At 39.2% G+C, this 26,188-nt stretch overlaps 1 protein-coding gene across 2 annotated transcripts in view; it reads left to right on the top strand.

Annotated features, from left to right (window-relative positions):
- The window catches only part of CALCRL (calcitonin receptor like receptor), a 96,354-nt gene extending 78,810 nt beyond the window's left edge, over positions 1 to 17,544 (top strand). For both annotated transcript variants that reach the window (XM_024201145.3, XM_024201147.3), the window contains exons 12-14: positions 7,326 to 7,544; positions 7,963 to 8,004; positions 16,133 to 17,544. In XM_024201145.3, the coding sequence (XP_024056913.1) occupies positions 7,326 to 7,544; positions 7,963 to 8,004; positions 16,133 to 16,354 (483 nt within the window). In that variant the 3' untranslated portion in view covers positions 16,355 to 17,544. The remainder of the gene's footprint in view (positions 1 to 7,325; positions 7,545 to 7,962; positions 8,005 to 16,132) is intronic.
- The last annotated feature ends 8,644 nt before the right edge of the window (positions 17,545 to 26,188 follow it).

Raw genomic sequence — 26,188 nt, 5'->3', positions numbered from 1 at the left:
AATAGTTAGATGTTATACATTGATTAAAAAAAGACAAGTCAGGGATAAAGACGGAAGACTAAATGCATGTGCTTTGGCTGTATAAGCAGAACCCTCATGGCTGAAGCAGTTTGACTGCCAATCCAATTTCCACACTTAACTAAGCATGACCTGCTTTAGTACAACTGTAAGCAACAATATTAAACTATAAACAAGATAACTAGGGGAAAGTGTTTTTTCTCCTTGTAAGAGCAACATCTTAAAGACCCCAGCTGGGATTTTCAGAGGAGGAGTCAATGGGAAATGGGTTCCTAACTCCCTTGGGCTGCTTTGAAAGTCCCACCCTCCATGAAGTTAACAAGAAGGCTTTTAGAAGCCATGTTATTATGTAATTGTGATCAAATCTAGGCCCAAGAAAGGAGCAGCTATCTATTTGTATCTTGACTGGAGTTGTCTCTAGTTGCCCAGTGAGTTGCAAATGTTTGCCTAAAGAGTCATGAATAAAGAACTAGCAGGGGAATGGGGAAATGGAGGCCGATGTCAGTTTCTCCAACTGAGGAGAATCATAGATCAGAATGGAAAAAAAAGAACAGCAATGGTATTTTAATTTAAGTAAAAGCAGTTTTGACTTCAGCTATATTAACAAATGTTTTTTTCTGTGCTAAAGTTTTTATTTCTGCCACTGAAAAGGACAGATTTTAAAATTATTTCTACCACTCTATAAGTAGGAATATGTTACAATAGTTTAGTGTATTTTTTCCTTGACAGTTCTTTAAATAAGATTGAAGACCACAATTCGGCAAGGTAGCTAACAAGACAAGGTAGATTCAGCAAGGTATGTAACTTTAACATGAGAGGCAGTATGGTCCGATGGATGGGGCACTGGACTGAAACTCATGAGACCAACCTTATGTTTCTACCTTTGCCACTGACTTGCTGTGTGACCTTGGGCAAGTCATTTCCCCTCTATGTACATCTATTTCCCCTCCCAACCTTTGTCTGACTTGACTTGTGTAAACTCTGTGAGGCAGGGACTATTTCTTCCTATGAGTTTGCACTGTACCTAGCCCAATGGGACTCCAAACTCAGTTGGGTCTTGTAGTCATTACCATAATACATATAATAATCATATACATGTGAGTAGTCCCATTGATGTCAATGGGACTATCTGTGCTTAAAATTTTGCATGTGCTAAAGTAATTTCCTGAATCAGGACCTGCTTTTGCTAATTTAGTAAGAAATCAGGCCATCACAATCTCTCAGTTTTAGCATTTTGGAAAAAGTCTCTATTACTGGGAAAAGAGATTACTGCATATTTCTGCTGCTCCTTTTCTCGGGTCTGCACTCTACTTTGCCACATCACTAAACTCATTTATCTGATTCATTTGTTCTAATATCTGCACTAGTTAGCCTTGCAAATTGTGTGAATGTGTTTATGGTGGGAAAGTGGCATGTTCTATTTTAAAAAATGAAATATAAACACTAATAAGATTTTATGAATGAAATAGATTTGTTATGAGCTACTCACCTTTAACTTTTGTTAATTTGCTGTTTAATTAATCTTCAAGCTGAAGATCTGCGTTAAAAATATTTTGTACTAATTCAGTCAAATTGCCAAAGCTTCACAGATATGTAAACCACAAGTTTCAGAGAACCATTTTGTATTAAAGTAATATAACTAAGTGAGAGAGCTTAAAATTAGCAATGAAGGAAGGACATATTGTTGGAATGTACAATAGGAAGTTAGATGAGGATGGTAGGCTGCCTGAAACCTAAATAAATCCCTTGAGAAAGAATCAGAAGACCTTGATTGCCTAAACAAAGCTAAAAGGTAGTTGCTAGTTTCCAGCAGAAACTCATGCAGAAGTTTCCTATGTAAAGCAATTTCCTATTAAATTGATTTAAATAGCTCATAAGTGGAATATAAATAACATAGCACATCCACCTAATACCATGTTGCTGGAACCATAAACAGCTGTTTATCATGAGTCCATAATTTACGTGACAGGAATGCTGTTGTATACAGGGTTGCTAACCAGGTCACAACTTTATTATGGTGAGACAAAAAAGATCTATACCCTAGAGGAGGAAGTCCTGCTTGTTGTAGAAAGGAGAGCATTTACTTGTACTGGCGCCTTCCCCTCTACTTTGCATTGGTACACCTGCTGGGAGATCTTCTGCATCTCCCCACACTGTTAAAGACTATATCTAGACCAAGTTCTTAAATATGGGATCCTATACTGGTAATGGCTATCTGCACCAGTCAGCCTCTCATTCTTGTTCAGAGAGATGGGATTGCCATACAGACCTCACCCATGAGTCTCGGATGGTGATTAACTTGATGCCTCTTCTTCAGGGGGAAAAAATACCAATTTAGAGAACTAAGATTGGAAAGCTCCTTTTGTCCCTAAACAACTTTATACAAGGGAAGTTAATCAATGGTTTGGCCAATGAGGCTACTGTTTGGAGGCAAATGCCCTCAGCCAGAGGTATTGCTGTCTTTAAAAGGACTTATCCCATAGGCAGGAAGAAGAGTCATTACCTCTGCCCCTTACCACATGTCTGAGATTAGACAACTGCTGCCATTATACAATGATACATGAAAATTCAATGCAAAGTTGTCAGTTTTATCCTCTTCTCTGACCTCGTTTATTTGTCTACCTGGCTGTGCTTATACTGTGAGCTCTTCAGGGAAGGAACCATCTCATCTTCCATGTCTGTGACACTACCACAAATAAATAAACAACAATAATAAACAGTTATATATTTGTCACACTTGCATCTTCTAATGGTTTATTTGCACACTTATTGTTTTTAATTAGATTTAGGGCACATGCTTGTAAACTAGACCACAAGTGGTTTGTTCATTCACTTTGAAACATATTGAAATATTAGCAAGAAAAGGTTTTACTGGGAGAGGTAAAGAGGAACCCAAATTCTCATTGACTTCAGCAAAATTTATGGTTGCTCATTACTTTTTGGGATCACTCCTTAACAATGAAGCAAAGGCCCAAATCCTCAAAGGTCAATGGGAGATCTGTGGGAGTTAGGCATCTAAATGCCTTTGAAAATCTGGTCCAAATTCCTAAAATATGCTCTTATCACTTTGTTCTATATGGTAAAATAACATGGAGAGTACCATCAGACCATTGTAGCTAATAGAAATGTCATTTAATTTACAGTACTACTGAATAATCTGAGTATTTGTCACTTTGTCTATGCCTTTAAGTTATAACAGCATATCCCATGGGTCTAATGTAAAAATGGTCAAGAAACACTTTTTTTTTTCTTTTAAAAAGTTTTGACTAAAATTTAAAAAAATCATTTGTCCAAATTTTTCTTTCAAATGTTTTGGATTCTCATTGAAAAATCAAAACTGACAACAGAATTTTCCCCCAGTTTTTGGCTTTTTTGATTGATGAAAACTAGGGGAGAGGGGAATCAATTTTTGGATGGGGGAGGGTACTCAATGAAAACCCAAACATTTTTGATGAAAAATGGAATTTTTTCTTGAAAATTTCCATACATTTTATGTTGAAAAAAGTTTTGATCGAAGATTTTTGATCAGCTCTAGATAACAGGGGTGCAGTTTTAGTTAAACTGTAATACAAAATCTGTTGACTCAAAAGGCTTTCTCTTTGACTTTGCTATAACAAAAGGCTGCTGACCTCTGGGAACAATGAAAATGTCAATTTTAAAATTGTATGTATCTGTATGCTAAAAAGGCGAGTAATAATTTTATAGCTGTTTTTCTATCCCTGTGTATTTTGTGATTGATTTCTGAGAGCAATGAATGCCTCATAAAGTGTTCGCATTCGGAGTGGCAGGCTAACAACTGCATCAGTGATTTTTTTATTTCCACAAATGTCCAAAAAGCTTTTTATTTCACTTGTCTTTGCTGCTGGCATAGCAAAATTTGTTATCTACATTTTACTCTTAGCTCCTGTCCACAGTGCTCACTTTACCCATGTCAGCAGTCCCACTCACTTGGGTAAAGCAAAAAGAGTACATGGCCTTATCTGGAAATGAGTTGGCACCTTTCTAGAGAACTGCACTTAGACACAAGTAGAAGATCCACCTAGACAGGCTTCACTCTGCTACAAAACTAGAGGGGCAGGATGATTTTGTAGCTATGGCACAGGACTGTGCATTAGGAGCTATCGGTTCTATTTCCAACTCTGCCTCTGACTTCCTGTGTAACTTTGGGCAATTCACTCTGGGTTTGTCTACATGGTGCATTACTGTGCAGATGGCTTTGCGCATGTTCCGCTGCTGCTTCTCTGTACTCATGAGAATTGGTAGCTGAAGATCAATATGGATCACTAATGGTCTGTGCAGGCTGTGTGGAAAATTCTGCAAGATTTAGCATGATGCTGGATGTGGACTGAAGTATGTAGGAGTACGCCGCTCTGCTCAAGCAGTATGAGTCAACTGGTGACCCAGACCTGGCCAACAACTTAATTGAAACTTTGAGCTGTGCTCACTGAGCCAGAGGGAAGGAAAAGATCAAGACCAAGAACCTGGACTGTACACATTCCAGCCAGAAATGCTGGAGTTTACTTTGTTACTTTGGAGTAGCCTAGCAACCACTGACACCAAGCCGATCATCTGTGAGTACTAACCAAATAGCCAATCATCTGCTTCACACAGGAAAGACACCTCTGGAAAAAGAAATGAAGAGTCAAGTCCAGAGCGAGTGGAAGATCTTCCACAGGCAGCACAAATCCAGAGCTGGACAGAGTGCTACATAACATCAAGTCTGGCACCACTGCCGGCTAAGACAACATCCTTACAGAGTTCCTGAAACATCTTGGCCCATGCCCCCATTCTTGGCTTGCTCAATTCTTCACATGGGTCACCAATGAAGGAAGACTGCCAAAAGACTGCCAAAAATCTGGCACATGTCAAAAGTCATCGGCCTCCCAAAACCTGGTAAAGACCCAAACCCGGCCTCAAGCTACCACCCGATATTGCTGCTTTCTGTGTTTCTCAAGGTTCTAGAGTGCCTCATTTTACAGTGAATAACACCAGAGATGGAGAATATTTTTAATGTCGAGGAAGTAGGCTTTCAATAAAGTCGAAGCACATGCAACTAAGTACTTGCACTAACCACATTAATCGAAAATAGTTTTCAAAGAAATCTGAAAATGGGTGCTATTTTCCTTGACCTCACTGCAGCATACGTGGCACACAGGTCTACTTGTTAAAATATGAAGAGTCCTCCAACCATGGGTTACTGATGCCATCAAACTGCTATTCTAAGATAGACGGTTCAGCGTGCATGATGGTGAGAAAACAAGTGCTTTGATAAAAACAGATGAGCGGGTTACCCCAAGGGTCTGTTCTAGCCCCCACCTTGTTCAATCTATACATCAGTGACCTGCCACCAACCCAGTCATCTATGCAGACAATATCTGCTGCGGGCTACAGGCTTACACTTTCTATGAGCTGGAGAATACCCTGAGTGGCGAAGCTGCAAAGCTGGCCGACTAATTCAAGACATGACGTCTTCAGCCTAGCACCAGCAAGACAGTCTCTAGAACATTTCACCTCCACCATGCCAACACTAAGAGGGAATTAAACATCACAATGAATGGCCAGAGGCTGAAGCATGAAGCGTAATCAGTTTACTTAGGCATGACCCACGACCAAACACCGACATATAAAACCCAGCTGAGCATGATAGCAGCAAAGGTCAAGACAGGCCACAACCTTCTCAGCAAACTGGCAGGTTCTTCATGGGGAGTGGATGCTCCAACCCTAAGGACTCAGCCCTTGCCATCTCGCACTCAAGAGCAGAATGGAGTGCCAGTATGGAGTCAGTCAGCATACATCAAACTTGTTGATGTGCAACTCAATTCAACAATGTGCATCATCACAGGAACTCTCCGACCGACTCATCTTCTATGGCTTCCAGTTCTGAGCCACATTGCTCCCTTATATCAGGACGGAGATTGCAGCAGGCAAGCTTCTTGAGAAGGTACATGCCAACCCACACTTGCCCTTGCCTTTTTGCTCACCAGTTACACGTCTTCCATCACAACATCCACTGTGGTTGAGGCTGCCATGCCAGAATGTGACAGCGGAGTCCGTGTGGTGGGAACATTGGTGCTTAATATCAACCACCAATAAGTTCTTCTTAACAGATCCTTCTGCTCACCCACCCAGTTTCGACCTGCCATGTCATCTGTGGGCCCTTCTTAACCAATTCCGGAATGGGTAAGGCCTCTGCGCAGCCACCCAGCACCGTTGGGATCTTTGGCGCAGATCAAACAATGACACACATTATCGAGGTATGCCCACTAACCAAATTTAGTGGTGGGCTCTGAGAACCCCACTTGGCTGCTAAGAATGCTATTGCTTTGCTCAGAGAATATGCAAATGCTAAATAAATTAGTGTGCACCACCTGAGGTATAAATTCTAGTGTGCACAAGCATGTTGTACACTAGGAAACTTTTACTGCATGCCAACAGGGACCCTGTGGGCCAGTGAGTGTATGACATGCCAGTGTGCACTAGAATTAACATCCCACTGGTGTACACCAGTGCACTGTGTAGACAAGCCTTTAGAAACTGATGAAATTAATCACCTTCAGCTGACCCTGGATCAAGACCTTCCATTAAATCAAGCCCTCTGTGTGTCAGTTCCCAATTTGTAAAATAGGGATTACAATACTTTTCTGTTGCATGAGTATGTTGTGAGGATTTATTTATTAATGTCTAGGAAGTGGTTTGAAAACCTTGGATGGAAGCTGCTGTAGCTATTATTTTACATACCATGATATAGTCTACTGTCTTCATAATCCAGCATCTAAGATTGGTCCAATAAATTTGGGTGAAATACTGGCCCCTTTGAAGTCAATAGTAAAATTTCCATTCACTTCAGCAGGTCCACGATTTCACCCATTCAGATTAACATCCTGATCCTGCATTTCTTGGGCACCAAAAATTCCCACCGATGTTAATGGGAATTTTGAAAATGCAAGGAATGCAGGATCAGGCTGCTAGACTACACGTCTCTTTGGGGGTGAGTTCCTGTCTTGTTATACAAGTACAAGCTTTAAAAAATTATGCATATATTGCATATATGATTATGTATATAGAATCACAAGGAGGAAGTTGTCATGAGAAGAATTAATCCCCAAGTGCAAAGTATAGATCCGACCCAGACAGAGGATGTTTCAGATGCTACATTTTGTTATAATGAATACATGTCTAATGAAATAACATATAGTCTGAGTTTTCTTTAGTAACATGTACATGTTTTCCTTGCTTTCAGTATTCAGTACAAAATAATTGTAGTCTATTTTATTAGACTATTACAAAAGCAATTTTCTTTCTTACAGGTGAATCTTTTTTTCCTGTTGAATATTGTTCGAGTTCTGATAACCAAGCTCAAAGTCACACACCAGGCAGAATCCAATCTATACATGAAAGCTGTGAGAGCTACACTCATTCTAGTGCCACTTCTTGGCATTGAATTTGTGCTGATTCCATGGCGACCAGAAGGCCGTATTGCTGAAGAAGTATATGACTACGTGATGCATATCCTTACACATTATCAAGTAAGAAGCTTTAAATAGCACTTATTCCCTTGAGCTAGACAGTACTTGCAATATGACTGCAAATAAATGAATGACAAAGGCAAATTAATTAATTTCTAATCCTTTTTTAGATCTTTATAAAAAAAACTTCTGCTTATTAATAGCCTTATATTTCTCATTTCGTTTAGATTAATCCTTTAAAAGGAATAAAATGTCATGCTAGAGTGCTGGCCCAATAGACCATCTGTATTATTAGTAATAATCCACTGAGTTTAGATTTGAAATGCATTTTTTCCCTCTGCTCTCTAGATCTGAGTTTTATTAGGTGTGTTTGTGTGTATATATATCTATATCTACATAGATAGATATAGATATATTCTTGTATTTAAATAAATCTGTATGTATTGAAAAAATCAAGAGAAAACTTTTTATTTTGCAGGGTCTGTTGGTGGCTACAATTTTCTGCTTTTTTAATGGAGAGGTACAGTAACTGATTTCAATTTATTTCCTGTTCTTTTCACTTTCTTAATTTTGGCTTAGGGTTAAAGGAAATTGTTTTGGTGTTTTTTTTAAAATCCACCTCCTGCTATTTGTGATCCCAATAACAAATGTAAAATTGTAAATAGTAATTTAAATTTACACTTCTACCTTTTAAAATAAGTAAGAATGTTAGCGATAAAGTATTCGAGAATAACTTACCTAGCAAGACCTGAATTTAGACTTGAGTGTTGCCTCTAAAATATTTCATGCCATTCTTAAGGGTTTAAACCTATTAGGTGTTGAGCAGCCTAAAATTCCCTTTATGTCAGAAGTAATTAACGGCACACAGCACTTTGCAGGTTGGTAGCCATATATAAATAACAGCAGTGCTATGTGGGGGAAAAAAATCAGTACTGAAGAATAAAATCATAAATTCCTAGTGGACATGTATTCTCATCCAAGAAGCTACCAAACTGTCATCATTGTGTCAGCCTTACCCCCAGCAAGGCCTTGAATTGGTCCTTCGAGGTCAGGAATGAGGCACACTTGTGGGACAGAACTGGAAAAATTGTACTGTTGCTTTCTAGGAAATAACTGCTCTGTAATTAGGTCGAGGTCTCCATCCCTGGGACTCTTAATGTAATACCTTTCATGAATACTAACTTCACTGTATGAAATGGAGGTAAAAGGTCATCTCTTTTGATGGTGTTTCAGATTTTTCATTTTGGGGGGCAGAACTCTGGGCTTACGTTTTGCAATCGGCCTTTTCAGCACAAGTGGAAAAAATATTCAAGGCCAAGGCTTTGTAAACTTTGTATATTTGGGCCATCAAAAAGTTTTCCTTGCTTCAGTTGGACCTCCATTCTTCTGGGAGTCCAAATCCTGCCCTTCAGGTGACTACAGCGCAGGCATGCCAAACCTGCAAAAAAACTCCGCAAACATTTGTTTTTGGCTTAATTGGCTGGTTTTTGGGTTAATTGGCTTGTGAGTTGCTTGTTAGCTAGTTTTTGGTCTGTAGCTTGTTGCTTGTTGTAGCTTGTTGCTTCTTTTTTTGATCGGTTCAGGGCAAGCAGGGGAAAGGGGAGGAGAGAGTCAGGGGTGCACAGTGGGCCCGCCACCATCCCAGACTGCACACTCGGGGGGATCTAGTCACATAGAGTATTGGGGTTCTTGGGGATTGGCTTGTTTTGGCCTTGTTTTGAAATGGGATTAGCTTGATTCTTGGCTTATTGTGAAAGATAGGGTGCTTATTTACCGCGTGAAAGTTGGCAACTGTGCTACTGAGGGCACATACTTGCTCCTTCTGAAGTCAAAGGACTGTTCCCTAAATCTTCAGTGGGCTAAGGCCCTGACCCTGCATCATAGAAGTTAATGGTGCTTTGCCATCAGTTTTGTTTTCACTAGCAATATAAAGCAATTTGGTATTTTTCCCATAGTTGTATCAGGGAGACAGTTACTGATCCAGCTGGTACCTATTTCTACACAACTGCTTATTCCCACACATAGTTCAATTACAGTATATGTGAGTAAGCAGATGTGTGGGAGTAAGAGTTTGTAGGATTGGGCCTTTAGGTATTTTTTAGGGCTGTCAAGCAATTAAAAAAATTGATCACAATTAATTGCACTGTTAAACAATAATGGAATACCATTTATTTAAATATTTTTGGATGTTTTCTACATTTTCAAATATATTGATTTCAATTACAACACAGAATGCAAAGTATACAGTGCTCACTTTATATTTATTTTTGATTACAAGTATGTGCACTGTAAAAAACTAAACAAAATAGTATTTTTCAATTCACCTAATAAAGTACTGTAGTATAATCTCTTTATCATGAAAGTTGAACTTACAAATGTAGAATTATGTACAAAAAACTGCATTCAAAAATAAAACAATGTAAAATTTTAGAGCCTACAAGTCCACTCAGTCCTACTTCTTGTTCAGCCAATCGCTCAGATAAACAAGTTTGTTTACATTTGCAGGAGATAATGCTGCTCGCTTCTTGTTTACAATGTCACCTGAAATTGAAAACAGGCATTCTCGTGGCACTGTTGTACCCAGTGTCGCAAGAAATTTACATGCCGGATGCGCTAAAGATTCATATGTCCCTTCATGCTTCAACCACCATTCCAGGTGACATGCATCCATGCTGATGACAGGTTTGCTTGATAACAATCCACAGCAGTGCAGATTGACGTATGTTCCTTTTCATTATCTTGAGTCAGATGCCAGCAGCAGAAGGTTGATTTTCTTTTTTGGTTGTTGGGGTTCTGTAGTTTCCGCATCGGAGTGTTGCTCTTTTAAGACTTCTGAAAACATGCTCCACACCTCGTCCCTCTTAGATTTTGGAAGGCATTTCAGATTCTTAAATCTTGGGTTGAGTGCTGTAGCTATCTTTAAAAATCTCACATTGGTACCTTCTTTGCGTTTTGTCAAGCCTGCTGTGAAAGTGTTCTTAAAATGAACAAAATGTGCTGGGTCATCATCCGAGGCTTCTACAACATGAAATATATGGCAGAATGTGGGTAAAACAGAGCAGGGGACATACAATTCTCCCCTAAGGAGTTCAGTCACAAATTAAATTAACACATTATTTTTTTAATGAGCGTCATCAGCATGGAAGCATGTCCTCTGGAATGGTGGCCAAAGCATGAAGGGGCATAAGAATGTTTAGTATATCTGGCTCGTAAATACCTTGCAATGCCGGTTACAAAAGTGCCATGCAAATGCCTGTTCTCACTTTCTGGTGACATTGTAAATAAGAAGAGGGCAGCACTAGCTCCTGTAAATGTAAACAAACTTGTTTGTCTTAGCGCTTGGCTGAACAAGAAGTAGGACTGAGTGGACTTGCAGGCTCTGAAGTTTTACATTGTTTTGTTTTTGAGTGTAGTTATGTAAAAAAAATCAACATTTGTAAGTTGCACTTTCACGACAAAGAGATTGCATAAAGTACTTGTACGAAGTGAATTGAAAAATACTATTTCTTTTGTTTATAATTTTTACAGTGCAAATATTTGTAATCAAAAATAATATACACTTTGATTTCCATTGCAACACAGAATACAGTATATATGAAAATGTAGAAAAACATCCAAAATATTTAATACATTTTAATTAGCATTGTTTAACAGTGCGATTGAAACTGCGATTAATCGCGATTATTTTTTTAAATCATGATTAATTTTTTTGAGTTAATCACGTGAGTTAACTGTGATTAATTGACTGCCCTTGTATTTTTATTAGGCATTTTAAGAATGTGTGAGAGACAGATAAATCATTTGACTAATAGAGACGAATTGACTCAAATGCACACCCAAAATCTGGACTAAGCAAAACTTGAATTGCAAGTTTCTTATGGTTTGGATAAGTTACTCTCTCCATTATTTTTGGAGCTGGTCAGAACATTTTTGACCAAATTATGTTGTGCCAAAATATGCTGTTTTGCTGAATCTGAAACATTTTGCAGACACATATCAGTTTTGAGGAAATCCCTGTTGGGGAGTGAGAGACACGCTCATAGTTGGTAGTCTTGTCATTAACGCACTGCCCTGGGATGTGGTAGACCATAGTTCAAGTCCCTGCTCTTCTGCCTGTTTCAGAGCAGAGTTTTTCATCACAGATGATTCTGAATCTGATTGGATCACCTCCCACATCATTGTGCCATAATCACTGCCCCTCTCCCGCCCTCCTCAATTGAAAAGCTCAGGTTTTGATCTGCAAATGGATAATTTGACAGAATTACATTTTTGTGCAAACATTTGAATGGTTTTAGTTTTGTTCTACTGTGAAACAAGAACAAAATGGATGCAAAATGGAATTTCTGTCCTTTGATCAGCTATAATTATTTTTAATTTATGTGCACCTCTTAACGATGTTTCCATTCCACTGCAGAACAAAATCAAATCTATTTGTGATTTTAAATTTAAAACTTGCTCTATTAGCATTAGTAATCAATTATTTAGTCTATTAGGGTTCCAATATTATGAATTTACAATCTATTCTTTGGCCGTATTCTCTCCTGAGCCAGAGCTCTGTTCAGTGTCAGGGAGTTGGGCAGCTGTCAGTTATACCACTAATTTAGCATCCTTAATGGGCCTTATGTTGCTGGAGGATGAGTGTAACAAAGCTTAGCCCTGCCGTGCCTCTACAAGCAGATGTACTAGCAGGGAGTTCCCCTCAAACAAGGGAATTTTCTGCTGGGCATTTGTGGACAGATTACAGCCACTTAGCATCACCTGAATCACATAAAAGGGCCATAAATCATCTTGGCATCTGGCCCACAATCTTTAATCTTAGCTGATCTTTGTCCATTTACATCGCATTGTGCAGAATCTTATGTTTTAAACATTGTTTCCTATCGTCTTTAGGTCTTCCAGTGGCACTATTCTACTTTTTTTCAGCTATAATTTCATTAAATCTTCTATAAAAAGGATAGTATAGTAAGGTATAACAGATCAAGGGGGGATTGACAAATCATACAAAAATCTGCACTCAACGAATGTTCTCTTGGTCTCTTACTAGATTCTGCTGCAGACATGACATTCTGCAGACATAACTCATAACCTTCTCTCCTTAAGGGCCTCTGTTATAACAGTCTTTAACTTGATATGTCTTATCTACGATATGTCCCTTTAACATCATTTGGCATAGCAACACCTCATTATAATTTGCAGAATGCTAGGCATCCTAGAGAAGTGGCAACATGCACGTGCAGTTTGTGTAGCTATATGGAATAACAGTGAATAAGGAATCTGCATCTGCTCCGAATTTCTTTATTATTAATGGCACGTGGTTTTTCCATTCCTTTGGACAATGGAAAAGTCTTTACAGTAAAGACTGAGGTATAAGAATTGTTGGGAAGCAATATCTTTTCTTTATCCATATGCCGGGGTTTCCCAACTGCCATGGACAATAGCATCACTTTACCAGCAGAAAACCGCTATACCAGACACTCAGATACATGCTCTAACATAGAGCATAGCATGGTCTGCAATCACAGTGGGTGTTTGGAGCAGCCCAAGCTTCAGTGGGCCTGATACAGACCTCATTGAAGTCAGTGGAAAGATTCCTATTGATTTCAGTGAATTTTGGATTAAACCACTGGTTTGGTTAGGGCATATTCAGTTGAACAGGAGACTGGCATGAGCATTGCCCCAACAGCCAGCACAGAGGGACATCTTTAAACTAGGGAGAAAAGCAAGAGCCATACAGCCAGACAGGGCACATGTATTAGTGACCAGGAACTATGGCCATGACTATATATACTTTGCAATATGAGCTTATTTTAGGGTGTTTTTGACTGTGTTATTTGCATGTAAGAGAGCGAGCCCACTGTCTGCTAAAACTATTTAGAATTGTTCAAAGCTGAGAAAAGGATGATAAAGTCCTTTGACCACTCTGTATGTATCATTGGTTAAAGGAGCATAATCTGGGGCAAAACTTTGCTGCTGCATTGATTAGCCATCTGCTGTGCAGTTCCTAGGTGTTGGATTAGACATGTTAGATGAGACTGCAGGAAAGCCAGAAATAATGGATAAGTAAACAAGAGAATTACAAGAATAGACTGGTAGTGAGATGTTCATTTAACAGTAACGGAGGGGTTATTGCATGAGAGATTAAAAAGACTTGGCTTTGTGTAGAAAGAAATACCATGAGAATATGTTGGAGCCTGGAGGTGTGGGGAGGGAGAAGAAGATAAAAGAGAAAGTGAGAGAGCCATATTGAAATACAAAATATAAGCAATGATTGTAGGCAATACATAACACTAAATTGACTGCTTTGTTCTTAAAAAATATTATTGATTTGTATTGCAATAGTGTCAAAGATGTTACAAACTTAGTTCCTGCCCCAAAAAGTTTACAATCTAATTGAAGAGAAGATTCAAGAAGTGTGACAAACAGGGTGGAAAAGAGGATGAGGGTACTGATGGTCTTGTGAGTAAGACACTAGTCCAGAACTAAGATTATCCATTCTGGATCAATTCCTAGCTCTGCCATAGAATTCCTGGGTGAATTTGAGCAAGTCACTCAGTTTCTCTGTGCCTATCAGTAAATGGGAATAATAACAATTTCTCTTTCCCATCGTCTTAGTCTGTATCTGCATAGTTAAGGGAGATGTGCAACTCTTTGCTTCAAATCAACCCAGTGTTGTGGTTTTCTCTCTTATTTATAAGTATATATAATGCCTGGTGGAAAACAGGAAGCCAGTAGAAATATTCAAAGTGTGGGGTGGCATGGTCAGAGTGATGGCTCTGAGCAGCTACGTTTTGTATGGATTATAAAATGCATTCTAAAGCTTCCCTCTCAGAAGGGAACATTCTTCTGCCTCATAGCTCCACCTGATTGAAGTGGGTTCACCACTGCAAAAAATTAAGGCTGCACACCAACCTTAATCCATGTGTGGAATTCCCTTTGACATGAACTGGAACTGCATACACAGACTGAGAAGAATATCTGATCTTTTGTGTAGCAAGAGCACGGTGACTAAAATGGATTATAATGGATTCTCATACAGTAGATGGTGTCCCAGATGGAAGAAGAAAAATACTAGCTTTCTTCTTAACTTTTTCAATAATTCTCCTCTCCCCAAAGTATATTTTATTTGCTGGCATACTGGGGAATATGAAACTCTTTTTAACTGAGGTTTTGATAGCAGACGACAGGAAGTCTAACTGTTGTGTCTGCACTGTTCTATTTGTATTTATTTATCATAATTAAAGCCGGAGAGAAATTAGACAAAATAAGCCATTGTGTTAGAAAATGTAAACTAAACAAACGAAAACCTCAAGACATAAGGAAAGCTGAATGGAAGATGTTGCCCCATAATAATAATTTGTTAACAGACACTGATCCATCTGCAAATGTTGGTTTATATTCCAAATGGATGTACATCAGTAAATCTGACAACATAAAAATGAAGGGCAAAATTTTCCCATGTGGCTGGTGATTTGAGTGCTAACTTGAGACACGTGGGTCCTGTGTCAAGACCACTTCACCTCAGTATTTTATGAAAAGCAGGCTCATCACAAGTTGGGAACCCATAAGTATTAGTTTGAAAATTTTGGCCAAAAGGAAATGAATAATTAAGCTATTGCCATTACATTAAATGCTAATCAGATAGGACCAGATCTTTAACATGTGGTATCCTTTTTAGTGCCCATTGTTAACAGCTGCAAATAACTCTGACACAACTTAGCACTTAGGCACCCGGTATTTTGCTTGTGTAAAAAAGGAAACTAGGCTGTAGATGAGAAGGAATTCAGATCCATAGGGCTAAAACTCGATCTCTCCTGTAACTACAAAGTGAATGTTCACTTTGGTCCATAATATAGTTAAGTGGTAGGACTAATACATAATCCCTGATGCTTAAGTCTGAGCAAAAACATAAATTAAGACTTTCCATAAATTTGATTTTCCTACCAGCAGCTGTTCCAGCATTCTGATCACTCCTAACTTGGCCTCGTTCCCTCAAAAACTAATTCCATGTGAATTTCATTAACACAGCACTTTAGTAAATCCAGTCTTCCTGTTGCACAGGTGTTTTGCCATATTGTATTAGAGGAAACCAATGAAATACATAACATTCTCACAATGAAGCATGTAAACAGACTGATGCTGCTGTGTTCTTTGGCTATTCTATTAAATTTATTTTTAACCAGGCTAAGAACATGTGCTGACACTACCTTGTCATTAGTTTTATGAAGGCTTGATCACAAATAAGAGAAGACTTGTTGGACCAGACCCTCAGCTGGTGTAAATTGGACTTCAATGGAGTTATATCAACTGATGTTGCTGAGGATCTCACCACATTAATCATGAATACAGATAACCATTGGCTAACCACATTAGGGTTGAGGCAGTGTGTGAAAACTTCTGTGGCCCATGGTATAGAATAGCCTACTCTCTGGAGCTATAAATCCAAAATCTTTCATGAGCACTGAATGTATTAAAAATGTATATATAATGATATTAGTCCAGGTTTACCAAAAATATAGCCTAATTCAATTTGTATTTCTTTCATAATAGCCCATGATTTTCATGCTGTATACTAATTTTTAAGGCCAGCACATAAGGCATCTTTCCAGGTAATTTATACACATTTTTTCCCTCTTCTTTTCATGGAATAGGTCCAAGCTGTTTTGAGAAGGCACTGGAATCAGTACAGAATCCAATTTGACCACAGCTTCACTCACTCAGATACTATGCGCACAGCTTCCTACACGGTATCATCCATCAGTGATGTTCAGGGCTACAGCTTCAATCACGATTTCACGAATGAACATTTAAATGGGAAAAGCTACCATGACATGGATAATATTGTTTTAAAAGCTGAAAAGCTGTATGGTTGACTGCAGAAATGCTGTATTGCCCGCATTCTAGTCCTCATAGCTCATGAACTTGAAGTTTGAGTTAATGACTTCGTGGCCAGAAGATTTTTACCTCACTTGGGACATGTTTTTCCTGAATGATGCAAACTTAAGACAATGCATTTCTCATGTGTATATACATATGCACATATATGTTCATACATAGATATAAGTACATATATAAAGAACCAGACTTTGCCTCTTCTGTTTCTACTGTGTAGACCAAGTTGGCAATTATTTTGTATGCAGGGAATCAATGAAGGATTTCTTATTTTCTTGAAAGTTTGTGTAAAGACTGTGTTGTATTGAAAGCCATTTCATTTACCTGCAAGAACTCATCTTGTAAATACTGTCGTAATCATAATATATTTGCTAAATTCAGCCAGTACACACAACCTAAATAAGTGGTTAAGATTGAACTCTGTCAGGAAAGACAGACTGTTGAAGACAGTCGAGTCTGAGATGTTGATATGTATCTGGCTCATTTTTTGCCACTATTTTAAACCAGGCATATTGTAAAGGCATCCAGATGCCAACGCCCGAAATCTGAGGTATGAAACCCCAGCTGCTTCTATTCTGCAATGTAAAATTTTACAAGATGTTTTTAATTATTTTAGTATACAGACAGCCTGATCCTGCCACTAATGACATAAATGGAAGTTCCTTATTGACTTTAATGGGAGCAGGACCAGTGAGATCCTGATCTGGAAAAGCTGATGAGCCCATCTTTGTCTTTGACTTTGATGGAACTTAAACTAGTGCTTAAGTTGTTTGTAAAAGTCAAGCAGGATTGCTGACTTAGAGCAAGATTGCATACAGGTAAAAAAAATATTTTCCTTGCCACATGCCTGATACCTGGCTCCTTAGTTTATCAATCAGGCAAAACAAATCCCATTTATACAGTGGGAGTTTTGGCTGAGAAAGGCATACAAGATTGGATGGCATGCAAATAAATATTATCGTAGAGCCAGCTTCTTTAGCCTAGCCTAAAGTAATAAGAAAAGGTGGCTTGGGGCATTTTCTAGTGGTTTTTGGAAAACTTATCAAATCTATTATGAAAATCCTTTGGAGCCTTTCTGAAGTGCCTTGTTTGGGAAATTCAGTATTATTTTGTGGTGATTGATTGTATAAGGCTTGAATCTGTTAAGGTCTTAAGAAAAATATGTCTTTAAAGACAGTGTGTTTTTAAATGTTTTATGTTTTAAACAAATAGTGTATTTTCAATACAAAGGAAGAAAAATCAAAAGGGGGGGACACATGATAAGAGGTTACTTTAGTTCTCAAAAAGTCTTATTCAAAAGTATTTTTTAAGGCTGAATAAAGTGAAATAAACAGAAATGGATGAAAAACCTAGTACCGTGGATGGTAGAATATTGCATGCAAAAGTATTTCTGATTCATTAGAACCAACACCAGAGGCTTAAAAAATACTTTTTCAGAACACCTCAGTTTTAAAGGCTTATTAGTGAATATGAAAAATTCAGTTTTAGCCTTTAAGGGTGATATGTCATTAGTCTTCTAACAGACTTCAATAGACAGCTAATTAGCCAGCCATCATAAGGCTTTTCAGTTTGAGATTTCATAAGAATGTGAATAGTTTTTGTCTTCATCACAGCCGTTTGCAACTTTATGTATACGTTTAAACCTTCTATTGGCTGGTGATTTAATGTAGAAGAAAAGCCTTTAGTCGGTGGATTAATATTAATCATAATAAGCTAGAATCTCAGTTGCCCAGATCAAGAGGTCTGTGCTGATAGTGGATAGTCTGACAAAAAAATGTTTGAGGGTCACTCAGAAGCTGTGCTTGTACCAGTGCCAGAAATCAGATGTCACAGTGTCATTGTGTGAATGCCAGCTGCTTACAAATGTCCTTACTGACCAAGTTGCTTGAACAACAATTTAAAAAAATTTACTCTGGCTGAAACCCCCAGCAGACTTTCATGCATGGGACCAGAGCCAGAGCTGCTGTAAATCATATGGCTCTCTTGAAGTCAAGGAAGCTACACTGGCTTACACCAGTGGAGGATCTGGCCCATATTGTCCATGTGTCTTCCAAGCAGACATTACAGACTTAAAGCATTTTATACAGTTTGACCAGCTGTGTAATTCAAAAGTACCTGGCCAGACTAACATGATTAACCCATAAAGGGCAGCCAATGTAATCTCGAAGGGTTAAATTCTAAGGGCCTAATGTTCCCGTTAGATGATGCAGCTCTACTGATTTTACTGGGGTTTTTACTTCTTAGCAGAGGGGAGTATTGGCTGCTCGTAGCTCCATTAGGGAGCTGTGGATTGGGAAGGTGGGGGGAAGAATGAGGTTCACAGCTTCTGGTACAAGAGCCGTCCTAACAGCTCAGGGTGACAGGCCCAATGTAGTGCCATGCATTCTCTTAGAAAAGAAACAGCATGCAGCCCCATCAAGGGCAGGTGAGAAACAATCCTTTGTGGCCATGGTGTGCCAAATGGTGTGGTAGCTACATTTTGTCCCTAAGCATGAGGTAGACCTTCTTGCGTATGGCTGTTGTATTAGAGAATAAGTTCCCTACACCCTCTTCTTACAATACCCCTCTCACATACCCAGGGAGCCAAGAACATGGTCTAAATGCTCCTTTATCAGAATAAATTTGAATTAAATCCTTACGCTGATTTCTCACACGGTCTTTTTTGTACATACTTTGTACTGTGTTTGGGACAAATACTGGTGTAGTTACTATCTGTGCTCTGAAGGAATACAGACAGTTATGGGGTTTTTTTAAGCGTTCTTTTTAGCAGGCAAGCATTTCATAGTAACTGTAGTTTGCTGTTAGTATGTTATTCAGTGAAGATTTGCAGTCTCGAAGAGGCTTGGGGGACTACTTGTCTTGTTTAGGATCTCATTTTGTATTTGGCATCTGTAATACTAAGATGTTAGTTTTATATGTTTATGGATAGTACTTCAAATGAGAGAGACTGTCTATTTTTATGCTACTGCTGTCAGTTAATAAAATGCCACAAAGAAGTTAGGTCATGCTCACTGCTGGGTGCTCACTTGATTCCATTTTTTAAAATGTTAATTTACTAATTGTTTTGTCATTCATTATTTTTCAATGTTATGATCTATTAGAGTATTTGGCCGAACACATGCTAACGTATATCCTCCTATGTTACCATTTCATGTCATAAAAGAGTCATGCTAGAAATCAAGCAACATTCAAAACTATTGTACAATGTAAATAAGATTAATGGACTATAGCAGTGTATTTATTGCTTATAAAGTAAGAACAAAATGAAAAAATGTGAAATTATTTTTGGTCTTATTTTCACTCTGTTCCTAAGAAACATTCATTTTAATTGTTGACAAACAAAGTATTAATTTTCTGATCAATAAAACATTATTATGCTTATTCATTTCTTAGAGGTTTTACCTATAAAAGTCATGGTTTCTATTTATTACAATAGTGATAAAGGTGAGCAAATGCTCAGGCTTTTTACTCCCTCCTAACTAGGTATGAAAAGTAATCTGAATCTAGGGAAATAGGTATAAAATTGTTAATAGCACTGAATAAGGCTGGAGTATTTTTTAATGTTCTGCAGATTACGGTCTCCTATAGCTTCTGATGCCATACAGGCAGATTCTCCTGCACTGGAACCCTGCTGGAGTGACAGACTCAGTGATTTCAATTCACAAGTTTCCTATAGCTGCACTATTAATGGCTGTCTTCTTGTCACCCTTACTTCTGAATCTGCCTTTGGTTAAATCCCTTATATAAATAGTCAATTGCTAATATTATTCGTCTGGAGCGCCTTTTCCATGGATACCTATGAGAGCAAAAGGGCTCAGTAAACTTAGCCTATTTCACATCAAGCCATAGAGTTCTCCACAAACATAATGCATCTGCAGAGCCCAGGGCCATCTGTGAATCTGCCTAACAACTTTACTGTTGCACTAACACTGCAATAGCAAATCTCACCGTGCTGTAAAATACTTGTTTATTTTTGCAGCATATTCTGTAAGCAAATGAGTAGAAAAACAGCTGGGAAATGTGTTTTGCAGCTATGATTGATGATCACATAATAACCCAGATATGTTTTAATTATGATAAATTATGGGCTTTGAACTCTAAAGAACATCTGGCTTCTGTTTGAAGAGATGCCTGACAGTACAACATTGCTGAACTAATGTGAAATAGTTTCCCTTTGACAACTTATTTAATTTTTGTCAGTTGAAGAGCAAAGGCCTTAGCATTTTTTGATAAATAAAATAGACTAAGGCAGTCTGTGACACAGTTGTTTTAGACAAAGATGAGGCATGTGCCATAGCACACAAGAAATATCAGGTATGTTAAAATATTTAAGCCAAAATTTTAGGAAAGGGGTATCAATTGCACAGTGATAAGAGGTTTCAGAGTGGTAGCCGTGTTAGTCTGTATCAGCAAAAAAGAATGAGGAGGCCTTGTGGCACCTTAGAGACTAACAAATTTCTTTGGGCATAAGCTTTCGTGGGCTAGAACCCACTTCATCGGATGCATGAGTGGAAAATACAGTAGGAAGATATATATATATATATATATATATATACACACACACACACAGAGAGAACATGAAAAAATGGGTGTTGCCATACCAAATATAACGAGACTAATCAATTAAGGTGGGCTATTATCAGCAGGAGAAAAAAACCTTTTGCAGCAATAATCAGGATGGCCCATTTCCAACAGTTGACAAGAAGGTGTGAATTACAGTAGGGGAAAAAATAGCATGGGGAAATAGTTTTTACTTTGTGTAATGACCCATCCACTCCCAGTCTTTATTCAAGCCTAATTTAATGGTGTCCAGTTTGCAAATTAATTCCAATTCTGCAGTTTCTCGTTAGAGTCTATTTTTGACGTTTTTTTGTTGGAGAATTGTGACTTTTAGATCTGTAATTGAGTGACCAGGGAGGTTGAAGTGTTCTCTGACTGATTTTTGAATGTTATAATTCTTGACGTCTGATTTGTGTCCATTTATTCTTTTGCGTAGATAAGTGATAAGAGTGATCAAAGAAGCAACTTAAAAGACTCCAGTTCATCAAGGTACTAAAGCACGTGGTTAACTTTAAGCATGGGCGTAGTCCTTTGAAGTAAATTAAGCAGTTCCACAGCTGGTTCCCTTGAAGTCAACAATGCTGCTATGACAAATTATACCAACTGACGCTCTATCCCTGTGTGACCATTCACATGGTTAAGTACCTTGCTGAATTGGAGCTTATAGCAGTGATAGTAGTTAACATCAACTACCTGCATATAAAGCAGTCAACTATAATATCAGAGAAGCAATTTCTTGACATCTTCAACAATTGTTTCCCGGAACAGGTATTAATACGAGCACACAAGTCAATGAAAGGAACGGGAATTATGGCTTACAAAATCTAAGATGGAAATTAGGTTGGCTAATGGGGAATTGAAAGAGCAATTAGCCACAGATAGTAAAATAAATACCAAGCCATTGTTTACATAGGTTGTAAACGGAGCGCATGCCAAAGAATCAGCGTGTTCATCACCCCTCCTGAGGGATCAGTTAAAGGGGATAAAGTTGTTGCAAAGAAGCTTTCTGCATAATAGTCTTCAGAACAGAGGATGGTGGGGAAATACCTAAGACACAGCTACTCTTTTTCATCTACTTAAAAACATAGAAGGGTTAAAGATTCAGGGATGAAAAAAGCAGGAGCTGAGATTAATTGACAAATTAAACAATGGCAAGTTGCCAGGCCTGGATGAAGTCCGTCCAAGAGTTCTGAAGGAATTTAAGAATAAAGAGACTGAACTGATCAAAAATATTCAAACTCGTATTAAAATCAGCTATGGTACCAGAGACTGGAGGGTAAAGTGCTAGAAGGGTTCCTGGGAATTACAGACTAGTATGCGTATTTTACTTTGGTACCAGTTAATTGGCCAGAACCTTAAAACACTTGGCTGAATAGGATATGATAGGCAACACTCAGTACAATTTCTTGAAAGGCAAACCAACCCTTTTCTATCTAATAGATATATTTACGTCAGTCAACAAAGAATTAGATAAAGGAAAAACAAGTAAATATTTATTTGAGCTTTCAGAAAGCCTTTGAAAATATCACTCACAAAAGGCTAAAGTGCTGTCATGGATTAGAAATTTGCAATAAGAGACCAAACAAAGAGTAGGAATAAATTGTTAATTTTCAACATAGTAGTATCTACTGGATCGGCCATACTAGGGGTTGCTGGTGATTAAAAGTGGGTGAACAGTGACATAGCACAGCAGTTCTCAACTGGGAGCAAGAAAAAGGTTGAGAACCCCAACAATTGTTTTGACTAGAGAAGACAATGAGGAATTCCAGATAGCTCAAACAAAGAATGGCAACATGATGGCAGATGACCCTTGGTGTTTACAAATGCCAGGTAATGCATGTGGGAAAGGAATAATTTGAACTATGCATACAGATTTCTGAGTTTTAAATTGACTGTAAACATTAAAGAGGAAAGACGTGGGCAACATTGAGGACACCACAATGGAAAAAAAAATCTGTTCAATATGTTGGGGTGGTCATAAAAAAACTAATGTAAGCAGTATCTTGAACTAAATGGACCACAGTTCTGATACGGCATGACAGCACCTGTGTGCCAGTCTCTCACAAATGGGAGTGATCAATCTATAAGGTAGAGTCTATAGTGCCCTGTAACATTGTGTTTCAACTCATCTCTTTCTGAACATAGCCATAAACCCAGGGCCGGTGCTTCCATTTAGGCGACCTAGGCGGTCGCCTAGGGCACCAGGATTTGGGGGGGCGGCATTTTGCCGCCTTTGGTGACAATTCGGCAGCGGGGGGGTCCTTCCATGCTCCGGGTCTTTGGCGGCAATTCTGCGGCGGGTCCTTCACTCGCTCCGGGACGCACCGCCGAAGTGCCCCGAAGACCGGGAGCGCGGAAGGACCCCCCCACCGCAGAATTGACAACGACGACCAGGAGCGCGGAAGGACCCCCACCTAGGGTGCCAAAAACCCTGGCGCCGCTCCTGCATAAACCACACCTAGAATCCAAATATTTCGTTTCCAGATGAACTGAAGGTGCACAATACTTCAAGAGGTATCAGCACCTTGGAGGATTTGGCCTGTAAGCAGCATCTGATTAAATAGCTCATGGGAGTTCATACGCATCTGGAGGAATTTATCTTCTGCAAAAATTAAATAGTGTTGGTCTTTCTAACTGTCTTGAGACATCCATTGAAGGGTGTGTAATCTTGCAATGCAGTACTTAGCTCTAAATCTGTATTTCTTTATCCCAGAAGTTAGTTTACAAAGGGTCCTATGTGATACTGCTATTTATACTGCAAGTATTTTCACTCTCATGACAGGTGATACTCACACCATTCAGTTCCTAGAAAGTTAAGACCAAAAACCTCATGAAATACTGAACTGACAACAGAGACCAAAAAAATCAATAAACCAGGCAATTCACCGTTGAAGCTGACATTCTCACTGTAACACTGCTCTACAGCCAAAATGCTTCTGAAATAAATGTAGTCAAACTTTACTAATTCTGGGTCACTGAGAATGAAAATGATGCTTAAAATTGTTGATTGGCTCTAGTTTTCAAGATATGCTATTGGGTCAGTATATACGACCCTTGACTTGGGAATGGCGGAGGATAAGTGAGTTATAAAGGGAAGGGATCTCAATTTAAACCAGAAATGACTAAAATACATCTTTGACTGGATCTATGAATAAATCTATGACTGGGTTTGGACAGTACTTGCTTTTTAGGCAAAACAATGAATGATGCAATCTGAAGCTGGTATTGCATCATACATGATATGAATTGCATCATGTTATTCCTAGAAGTCATGGACGATGCAATCATAACGAAGCTTACATCACTCTGCTGAACAAATTGCCCTATATCATACAGTGTCGTGCTCTCTTATTTGTCAGTGTTTGATTTTGCAAAGGGACACATTTCTGTTTAGCCAAAGTGAGCAGAGATGCCTCGTACTTGTGTGAACAGTGCAGATAACTTCTGCTATGTTTGTGGTGAAGTGACTTTTGCATCACAAAAGCGCAGTATAACCACTATGGTTAAGAAAGCCTATCACCTTTATTTTGGAGATCAGGACAAGAGGTGGGCCCCACACATATGCTGCAACACTTGTGCAACAAATCTTCGCCAGTGGTTGAACAGGAAAAGGAAATCTATGCCTTTTGCAGTGCCAATGATTTGGAGAGAGCCAACAGATCATACCAGCAATTGTTACTTCTGCATGGTGCCTCCAGTTGGGAAAGGTGTGTCAAAGAAGAAAAAGTGGACTGCATTATCCAAACATTCGATCAGCTATAGGCCCAGTACCCCACGGAGAAGGACTGCCGGTTCCTGATGCACCAGAATCATTCTCACTTGAGTCAGACGAGAAAGAGGAAGAGGATGAAACTTCTGGTCCTGAACCATGAATGTCACAGGACCCACATTTTCTCCCATCCTCCTCCTCTGAACCATACCTCATAACACAAGGTGAACTGAATGACCTTGTCAGGGATTTGGAACTACCCAAGAGTAAGGCAGAGCTGTTGGGCTCCAGACTACAGCAGCAGACTCTCCTGCAGGTGATGTTAGGGTTTCCATGTTCCGTGACCATCAAAAGGATCTTGTCCCATTCTTCTTCATGGAAGGTGATCTTGTAGCCTGCAACAACATCAATGGTGTGATGGCAGCCCCCAACATCGTTCACGATCCAGATGAGTGGAGACTGTTCATTGATTCATCGAAGATGAGTCTTAAAGCTGTTTTACTGAATAATGGCAATGTTTTGCCATCAATTCCAGTTGGTCATGCAGTCCATATGAAGGAAACCTATGACAACATGAAACAACTTTTGAGGTGCATAAACTATGACCAACATCAGTGGCAGCTTTGTGGCGATTTGAAGGTTGTTGCTCTCTTGCTTGGTCTGCAGACTGGATACACAAAGTACTGCTGTTTTCTCTGTGAATGGGATAGTCGTGCAAGAGATTCCCACTACATCAAGAAAGATTGGCCACTCCGACAGTCATTGGAGCCTGGGAGGAAAAGTGTTCAGCATCCACCACTTGTTGAATCAAGGAAGATTTTGTTACCACCCTTACACATCAAGCTGGGTCTGATGAAGAACTTTGTCAAGGCCATTGACAAAACACAAGCAGCTTTCAAGTACCTCCATGGAAAATTTCCAAGTTTAAGTGAAGCTAAGATAAAGGAAGGTGTCTTTGTTGGTCCTCAGATTTGTGAACTTCTTCGAGATGATGCATTTGACCATGCACTGCGTGGCAAGGAAAAGACGGCATGGAAAGCCTTCCAGTTAGTGGCAATAAATTTTCTCGGAAACAACAAGGCAGACAACTACAGGTTGTTGGTGGAAAACCTCCTCAAGGCATACAAAAGCCTTGGTTGCAACATGTCACTAAAGATACATTTTTTGCACTCTCATCTAGATTCTTTTCCACCGAACTGCGGAGCAGTGAGCGACGAGCACGGCGAGCGATTTCACCAGGACAGAGGAGCAGCTGCCCCACACTGCCTGGCTCTGGCTTCCCACCTACAACCTGACCAGAGCGCTGGGCCTGATGGGAGATGGGGGAAAGGAGGCAGTGTGGGGGTGCTGGAGCTGCCCCCAGACTGCTCCACTCTGGGTAAGGCACTGCAGTTTGGGGGGCAACACCCTTATGCCCCCCCAACTCTTCCCATGGACTCAGGGCTTCTGCCTGCAGGGAACGCCAGGGATCAAGGCTTCAGTCCTGCACAGCTTTGTTACGGGCGGGAGGAACACTGGGGCTCTCAGCTTCAGCCCTACACCACTC

The sequence above is a fragment of the Terrapene carolina genome, unplaced genomic scaffold (assembly GCF_002925995.2).
Source record: "Terrapene carolina triunguis isolate 2854851 unplaced genomic scaffold, T_m_triunguis-2.0 Scaffold62, whole genome shotgun sequence".
Classification (NCBI taxonomy): Eukaryota; Metazoa; Chordata; order Testudines; family Emydidae; genus Terrapene; species Terrapene triunguis.
This window is presented reverse-complemented; position numbering and strand designations above follow the sequence as displayed.